This window comes from Vicia villosa, linkage group LG4 (assembly GCF_029867415.1).
Source record: "Vicia villosa cultivar HV-30 ecotype Madison, WI linkage group LG4, Vvil1.0, whole genome shotgun sequence".
Taxonomy (NCBI): domain Eukaryota; kingdom Viridiplantae; phylum Streptophyta; class Magnoliopsida; order Fabales; family Fabaceae; genus Vicia; species Vicia villosa.
Genome location: NC_081183.1, coordinates 10,550,203 through 10,559,872, shown reverse-complemented (window position 1 = coordinate 10,559,872; position 9,670 = coordinate 10,550,203). Strand labels below are relative to the sequence as shown.

The window sequence follows — 9,670 nt, the reverse complement described above, 5'->3', positions numbered from 1 at the left end:
AATCTAATGGTTAAAAATGCCCACTTAGTGACTCATCATTGTTTCTTAAACCACGTGTTGTAGAGAGAGAGGTTCCCCCTTCTCTCTATCTTCTTAACGTGTTCCCCTCTCTCACCCTGTAGGGTTTTGAGTTTCCTTTCGGTACCTTTCCCAGATCTCTTTCTGGTTTTTCCTCTCTTTCATAGTGGTTTTTCTCTCTTCTCTTGTAGAAGTGCCGGGAGTCGGTTCTGTTTTCTTTTTGGGGTCCCTTCTCTTCGTTCCTTTTCACTTGTTTTTCTCTGGGGTCGCGTGTCTTTGTTGATGGAGAAGTGGAAAGAGTTTCCCCTTTCCAAGGAGGAGGAGGAAGGGGTCACGGTGGAAGGCGAGGAGATCTGTGGGGAAGAAACTTTTCAGAGAACCCTAGCGGGTCGACTTTGGACAGAGAGCAGTTTCAACTCAAGAGCATTCACTAGTACTATGCTGGGAGCTTGGAAGCTGAGGAACCCGGTTGAAACACAAGAACTTAGCAAAAACCTCTTCCTTTTCCGGTTCACCACGAAACGTGATCTCGAATCGGTGCTGCGAAACGGGCCGTGGAGTTTTGATAGAAATATCCTGGTTCTTGCTAGGGTCTCAGGGGAAGAGCAACCTTCAGAGTTGAATATGCACTATGGTGTTTTCTGGGTAAGGGTGTATGAACTTCCGTTGATGCTTAGATCGGAGGCGATGGCTAAGAAATTGGGAGGGATCCTCGGGAAGTTTGAAGAAATGGACATGAAGGAGGCGAACAGGAATGGTAGATTTCTGCGAATAAAGGTTACCATGGACCTCAAATTGCCGTTGAAACGTGGTACTGTGGTGAGGTTCAAGGATAAGAATCTTCGAGTGTTCTTTAAGTACGAAAGGCTCCCTACTTTCTGCTTTGTTTGTGGTCGTCTAGGACACCAGTTAAAAGATTGTGAGTCAACAGGAGACCTCAGTGATGAGGGTTTCGAAGACATAGAGGAGAATGACCTCCTGTATGGGCAGTGGCTTAGAGCTTCCCCTCTCCCCAGAGTCAACGAGGATGTGAGGAAAAAAGAATCAAATTCGAGCTCATGCAGCAAGAGCCTCTTTAATCTTTCGTCTGGTCAAAGCAAGTGTGAGGCCAGGGGTAAGGAGAAGGAGGGAGAAGGAGAAGTGGAACAACTTAGAGACTCGGGTGACAAGGGCAAGGAAAAATTAATAACAACAACTCCGGCCACGGTGGCTGTTCCGGTTAACCTCCTGGAAATTGAAGCGGTAGCTGAGTCTTTTGGGGCAGTTGATATATCTAATGTTGACGCTAACAAGGGATCTTCCTTTAAGGGCAAAACCATTAAGAAGAAGAAGTGGACCAGGAGACAACCTATAAGGAAGTCCTTAGCTGCGCCAAAACAAACACTTGATCGTGAGATAGGGAAGAGACATTTGGTTGACGTGATGATCATAGAAGGTGAGGTTGAGGACTGCGGCAGTGGTGAGAAGAAGAGGAGAGGAGGTCAAGACGCTTTGGTTAGGTCCCCACAATTGTTACCAGAGGTGGTGTTGGAAGACCAACACCGCCTAGAACAATGAAAATCGTTAGTTGGAACTGTAGGGGGTTAGGGAATCCCCGTACAGTTCGAGCCTTGTTAAGGCTCATTCGTTTGGAAAATCCCGATGTGGTGCTGATTATGGAGTCTCGTCTCAAGACTGACGAAGTATTGAGTATCAAATCTAAGTCTGGTTTTGCTGATGCCCATGTGGTTGATTGTAGAGGGACTGGTAAGAATAGAGCTGGAGGGCTTATTATGTTCTGGAAGGAGGGTTTTCTTTTCACTATTTTGTCCTCTTCTTTAAATCATATTGCTGGATCGATGACTGATGAGGAGGATGGACAGAAATGGAATCTTTATGGAGTTTACGGATACCCGGAAGAACAGTTCAAGAGAAAAACGTGGCTTTTGATTCATACCCTGTTTGGGGAAGAAGGCAACAATGCCATAGTTTTTGGGGATCTGAATGATATTCTGTGGGACCATGAGAAGAGGGGCGGACAAAACAGAACCACTACTCAATTTGCGTGGGGCAGAAACGCGGTCAACTCTTGTGGCTTGGTGGATTTAGGTTTTGAGGGGTACCCTTTCACTTGGACTAACGGAAGATCGGGGGATGACAACACTCAGTGCCGCCTCGACAGAGCTATGGCATCAAACAGCTTCATAAACAGATTCTCCCCTATCAGAGTCAAACATCTTTCCAGATTTCATTCTGACCATGCCGCTATAAGCATTTCTCTTGAAGCTGACGAATCTCACAACGCTGGTGGTAGAAAACGCCCTTATCTGTTTCGTTTTGAGGAGGCGTGGAGTAAGGATCCCAGGTGCGAAAGATTCGTGGAACAGATTTGGAATGAGCCCAGCAATAGAGGCCTTAATAAGTTTGAAAGGCTTAAAACTCTCGATGATTTGTTTAAAGATTATAGAAGGGGGGAGATCTCCAAGGAGATTAGACGGATTGAGGAGCAGTTGGGAAAGGATTTTTGTTGGGCGGAGGGTCGGGAGGACATTACTCGTAACAGGGCCTTGGTTCGACAACGTGATAAGCTGCTTCAAACGGAGGAACTTATGTGGAGACAAAGGAGTAGGGTTATGTGGCTTAAGTGTGGTGATAAGAACTCAAAATTTTTCCATGGTAAAGCGAATCAGCGGCGCAAGACAAACTCTATAAAGAAGATCAAGGATGAACACGGTCACTGGTGGAGAGGACAAGCGAACTGCGAACGAATTCTGGTGTCTTATTTTGATGATATTTTCTCTTCTACCATGCCCACTGATACTGATATTGTTGAGGTCTGCAAAGTTGTTAAAGGAAGATTAAAGCCTGAACATGTCAGGATCTGTGAAGAGGCTTTCTCGGCTGCTGAGGTTAAATGTGCTCTGTTCCAAATGAATCCCTTAAAGGCACCTGGACCGGATGGGCTTCCTGCACTATTTTACCAAAAGTTTTGGCATATAGTGGGAGGTGACATAAGTAAGTTAGTGCTGGACATCCTCAATAATCAAAAACATCCTGGAATCATTAACAGCACCCATATAGTTCTTATTCCCAAATGTAAAAATCCAGCCAAACCGAAGGACTTTAGGCCCATCAGTCTTTGCAATGTGGTGATGAAATTAGTGTCGAAGGTGATTGCTAACAGGTTAAAGCTTTTCCTACCGGACATCATCGATGAAGAACAGAGCGCTTTCGTCAAAGACCGGCTGATTATGGATAACGCCTTGATTGCGATGGAATGTTTTCACTGGATGAAAAAGAAGGTGAAAGGGAAGAAAGGTACCATGGCCCTGAAACTTGATATGTCAAAGGCGTACGATAGACTCGAATGGAAGTTTATTGTGGAGGTCCTCTCGTCTATGGGTTTCCCTAGAGCGTTGGTTGTTTTGATTGAGAAGTGTATCTCCTCGGTGTCCTACAAGGTGTTGATTAATGGCGCCCCTAGCAGAAGTTTCACACCGGAGAGGGGTCTTCGTCAAGGCGATCCCCTCTCTCCTTACCTTTTTATCCTGTGCGCTAATGTTTTTTCAGGTATGATTAAGGAAGCTGCCAGCAAGAAGGAGATTCACGGCATCAAGGTCGCTCGCAATTCCCCCATGATCACTCACGTATTCTTTGCTGACGATAGTTTGCTCTTCGCTAGAGCAACTCTGGAGGAAGCAGGCCGCATTAAGGAGATTCTCAAATCTTACGAGCGTGCCTCGGGCCAAGTGGTGAACTTTGATAAAACCGAAGTGTCTTTTAGTAAGAATGTGGGAGAGGTCACTTGCGCAAATATCCGGAACAGTCTAAATGTCAATGCCGTCTCTAATCATTCCAAGTATCTTGGGCTGCCCGTCATTCTTGGGAGATCAAAGAAGATTGTTTTCTCTATGCTGGTGGAAAGAGTTTGGAAAAAAATCAAAGGTTGGAAAGAAAAATTCCTTTCTACTGCAGGGAGGGAGGTGCTCATAAAAGCTGTAGTGCAAGCTATCCCCACTTATGTGATGAGCTGCTACAAACTTCCTATTACTGTTTGCAACGAGCTCGAAGCCTTGATTGCCAACTTTTGGTGGGGAGCGAAGAACGGGGAGCGGAAGCTGCATTGGTTGAGTTGGGAGAAGATGGCTAAGGCTAAGAACTCGGGAGGAATGGGGTTCAGAAGTATCAGTGACTTTAATTCTAGTCTTCTTGGTAAACATTACTGGAGACTTCTGTCACAAGACGATTCATTGGTGGGAAAGGTTCTAAAAGGAAGGTATTTCCCTAGGGGTTCCATTGACTCTTGCGATGTTGGTTATTGCCCCAGCTATGCTTGGAGAAGTATTATGGGAGCGCGGGATGTGGTGCATCGAGGTGCGAGATGGAGAATAGGAAACGGAGAGAAGGTGAAGATCCTAAACGACGGTTGGATTCCGGGTAATCCTGAGTTCAAACTTCTGTATGGTGCTAGAAATGTAGGAGAGGAGGATCTTGTCAGTGATCTTATTGACAAAGAGTTGGGTGTTTGGAAAAGAGAGGTTATTTATGACTCGTTCTCCCATGAAGATGCCAAGAAGATTGTTAGCATACCCCTCTCAAGGCTCCCAAACGATGACAAGTTGGTGTGGCATTTTGAAAAGAGTGGAGAATTCTCGGTAAAAACTGCGTATCACGCTACGCGCTCGCACAGGGCCTCTCTTCTCCCTGGCCCTTCTGTTTTACATAACCATAGCCTCTGGAAGCTGATTTGGAAGGCGCCCATCTACACAAGGCAGCGGAACTTTTTGTGGCGGGTGGCTAAAGATATCCTTCCCACGAGGGGGAATCTCGTCAAAAGAGGTATGCCCATTGATCCTTCATGCCCCTTCTGTCAATCCGGAATTGAGACTCTGCAGCATATTTTTATGGATTGTCACTTTGCGAAACAAGTTCTTTTCGCGTCTCCCATAGGCTACCGTACTCCCATCTGTCTTGACGTGAACTTCTGGATTCAATCTGTTCTAGAGGGCAGTGATGTCTATAGTGTTCAGCTGTTCTGTGCCTGTCTCTACAAAATCTGGGCAGCTAGAAATGTAGTGGTGTTCCAAGGGAAAGCTGTTTGCCCTATTGCAGTTGCAGGTGGTGCTTTTGATTGTGTGCAGGACTTTGTTAGATGGCCTCCAGATCCTTATGGGAAAAATTTGTCTTCTACTGCGAGGAAGGATATCTCTTTCCCCCAGGATGTCTTTGTTGCACAAGTGGATGCTGGGCTCACGGAGGCAGGCGATACGGTGTTTGGTTGTACCTTCAAGGACCCTTTCGGCAAGACGCTGATGGCTGCCAGTAAGAAGGAGAATATCCTGGTCGATCCCAGCATTGCTGAACTCTTGGCTATTAGATGGTGCATTCTCTTAGCAGCTGATCTTAAGATGAATAAGATTGTGTTCCAGTCAGACGCGTTGGTGGTGGTAGATTGTATCAATTCCATCTCTTGTAATGCCTCCCTCGATCCTATAGCGGCGGAGTGTCGGTTACTTTTGAGTTCTTTCTCTTTTAGTTCTGTAATTTTTATTCCTAGGGTCTGTAATTCTGATGCACACAATGTTGTGTTGCTTGGTAAGGCTTATGGCTCCCGGACCTGGTTAGATGGTATCCCGGGAGCGAATTCTGTATCTCCGGCTGTTTTAGGCCCTTTGATCTAATATAAGTATCCTTTCAGTCAAAAAAAAAATTGTTTCTTAAAATTGTTTCCTCCTATTTTTGGTAATAAATAATTTTTTATTTTATCAAATCATAATTTATCTAACAATTAAATTACTCTTCATTTTTTAAAATAAAACTTGATTCTAAATATATTTATAAAAAAGAAAACGTGATTCTAAATAATTTTTATAAAACCAATCAAGATTCTTAGAAAAAAACTTCTTTTTATTTTAAAACAAATTTACTTTTTTTATTTTCTTTATATAAAATCATATTCTATTATTTAAAATAAATACTGAAATTGTACCAATTTTAAATAGAATATAAAATAATGTTCAAAATGTGTATAAAAAAATTAAATAATGAATACATAAATTTTTTGTTGAGAATTAAAAAATTTATAAAATGAAATTGTTTAAAAATAATAGAAAATTTATCTGTTTTATTATTCACTTCATATATATTTTTTCGGGTTAATCGTTACTCATTATTTTTTAATTATTTTTAGTTATATGATTTTGAGTGATTTTTAAAAATATATCAATTTTGTAATGTAAAATAAGTAAATACAATATAATTTTATTTAAATAAAATAGTAAAATTTGTTTAAAGTTAAGAAAAATATATTTGTTTTTAATTTATAAATAAATTTTTTTATTAATAAATATTAAAAATCACATTATTATTTTTTAAATTAATAACGTTAAGTGAATTGAATGTAATTTTATTTTATTAATAAATTTGAAAAATCACATCAAGTTTTTTAAATCAACACGTTTTATTTTAAAAAATGAAGAGTAATTTAATTGTTAGAAAAAGTAGGAGAGATCTTTTTAATTTTATGTGAAAAATAAATTATGATTTGATAAAATAAAAAATTATTTATTACCAAAAATAGGAGGAAACTATTTTAAGAAACAATGATGAGTCACTAAGTGGGCATTTCTAACCATTAGATTAAAATCATATCAAGGGTCATAAATGAGTGTAACTATTAGTGTAACATATTGGTGTAATTTGATCCCTCCTCATATATATATATATATATATATATATATATATATATATATATATATATATATATATATATATATATATATATATATATATATATATATATATATATATATATATATATATATATATATATATATATATATATATATATATATATATATATATATATATATATATATATATATATGAGGAGGGATCAAATTACACTCGAAGAGTTACACCACGAGTTACACTCGTTCAATAACTACATCTCGAATTAATATTTTTTAAATTCAACCGTTGGATTGAAACATAATATCATATAGATCTTACCTATAAAGTTTGAGCTTAATCTATAATGATTTACTATGTCATTGAATCACATCAAAATTAACGTTATATGAAAGCTCATTTTGACGTTAATCTTTGGATATCTTGATGATATAGTAAATCATTATAGATTAAGCTCAAAATTTATAGGTATGATCTATATGATATTATGTTTCAATCCAACGGTTGAATTTAAAAAATATTAATTCGAGATGTAGTTATTGAACGAGTGTAACTCGTGGTGTAACTCTTCGGGTGTAATTTGATCCCTCCTCTATATATATATATATATATATATATATATATATTCGGATGCACCACATTCACACACAATTCATTCATAAGTGAGTCAGACCATAATTTTATGTCGAAAATTAATACAAAAATATATTTTCGTATAACTTACTGAAATGCACAGCTAAACGGGTTTTTGTTCAAAAATGCGTCAGACTTTTCTTCTTCATCATTTTCAACCTACTTCCAAATTTCTCAAACTCTCAAACCCTCTCAAACTCTCGCACTCTCTCAACTCACTTTCAAGTTTCCACTCTCAATATTCAATTAATCAAGGTGCTCAACATCAAACTCACATTTGACAAGTTTTTTATTTCTCTATACATTTGATTTCTATACACATGTATTTGTAGAAATTGAGCATTAGGTTGTGTAATAGGTAGTTTAGATAGGTTATTTAACATAGCAATGTGTTTGATAGGTAGTTCAAATGAGCAATGTGTTTTGAGAAAGTTAGATTTCCATGCATTTCTGTCATTTTTTTTTATTTTTTCTGAGTTGCAGGTTATCAAGGAAACACACTTTCATATTTGTTCAATTTTTTTCTAAAAATCTAAAAATGCATTTCTGTATATGATTTGTTTGCATTGCTTGGCTTTATTTTCATTGTGCTTTATCTGGGTTTGATTCTCCTATTATGTATTGCTTGTATGGTTTAATTATAACCCTTATGGCTGATAAACAAGATAGATTGAGGCTAGATTGAGTGTTGTTGCATGCATTAGTTTGCAAGGAAAAAGTTTGACTCTCGCAACCACCAGTCAGTTCTAGTCAATTGATGTTGAGATGTCAACTTCCAGTATTTAGGCATCTTTGACTTCGTCTTCTTGGAATAGGCATGTGTCACTTCCTGATGCCTCGGAAGTCGCACCGGTCTAGGTTAAGGCACCCCGGGCTAATGCACCTGCTAAGGAGTTTGGACGAGGCCCGTACGACTTATTATTGTCGCCTCTACATACAAACCATGTTGTCAGACATGTGTGAGATGGAGAGGTAAAGTTCATTTGTATTTATTCTTAGAAACATGTGTGTTATAAAATTCGAAGTTTCGGGTGATACTTTGTTTTTCTGCAATATCGAACAATGATTTATTTTTCTGCAGTATCATGATTTATTTTTCACGATGTGATGCAGCTATCTCGGCTGCGGAACTTATGCAGGACCTGTTATTCTACTATTAACCATGGTATATTGTCAACTTTCATTGAGAGATGGCACTCTGAAACATCATTTTTTATCTTCCACGTGTTGAGGTATCCATCACACTGGACGACGTGTCATGTCTGCTGCATATTTCATCAGGGGAAGACTATTAGACCACTCTAGGATTAATAAAGAGGAGACACTAGAGATGATGGTGACCTATTAGGGAATTGACCCAAATGATGTCCTAAAGGAGATAGAAGACACTCGAGAGTGTCATGCTAGATTTAGATTCTTGAAGAGGTTGTATGAATAGTAGCTGACAATATTAGAGCAAGCCGGTGGTGATGATGAATAGGTTATACAACATATATGCTTTGAGAGCATACTTGTCGTACTTGGTTGAAACATCCATATTAGTGGACAAGAGTACCTATTACGTAGATGTGGTGTTTTACCTCATATACTGTACTGACTTGGAGAAGATTCATGAGTACAACCGGGGGTCGCTTATTTGGTGTAAATGTACTACTAGTTAGCTTAAGGTTGTATGTGGAAGACCAGACGAATGATAACTAGTTGCATGTTGTTGACGGTAATATATTTTCATCTTTTACTATTCACGTACCATTTTCATAACACTTGTGCTACACCATTACTAATAATTTATATGTACTATTTTCAGACATGGATCCCCCAAAGCTTCCCACACATATTTGGTTGGTCATATGTTGATACCTCCATTGAGGATATGCTACGAGTTTGTGCATTCATACTACTCATAGTGTATCTTGACCAAACAGTAGCATATGATATATACTTTCACTCATACAATAATAACCGCGAGACGCGTCCCTTGGATGACATAGCCTTCTACTCTGGATGGTTAACTTATGTATCATGTATGATGTATTCACATTTTCCTGAGTGCATCATGCACTAGTTCGGGTATTTGTTGTTTATTCCAAGAGACGCCTCTAATTATGCTCCTTTTACTATGGTTCGCAAATATGTATATGCCATGTATGATGATAATTTCCTTAATCATTTGGTACATACTGAAGCACGAGGTACCATAGTGTGTCACATACTTATATGACATCGAATGCTCTAGGAGATCCACCTACGTCAGCTTATCATGAGATATTGTAGGATCAAGCTAGGGCAGATCATGTTATTGATGATTTGTTTGCATGTCATCGTATTATGGATCTTGCGTGAGCGAGTA

At 38.9% G+C, this 9,670-nt stretch overlaps 1 protein-coding gene across 1 annotated transcript; it reads left to right on the top strand.

Annotated features, from left to right (window-relative positions):
- The first annotated feature begins 300 nt into the window (after window positions 1–300).
- Window positions 301–1,575, top strand: LOC131596762 (uncharacterized). The gene has a single exon (XM_058869505.1). The coding sequence runs from the start codon at window positions 301–303 to the stop codon at window positions 1,573–1,575; it is 1,275 nt and encodes a 424-aa protein (XP_058725488.1).
- The last annotated feature ends 8,095 nt before the right edge of the window (window positions 1,576–9,670 follow it).

Coding starts and splice junctions, on each gene's coding strand:
- LOC131596762 (XM_058869505.1), top strand. CDS start 301: ATGGAGAAGTGGAAAGAGTTTCCCCTTTCCAAGGAGGAGGAGGAAGGG.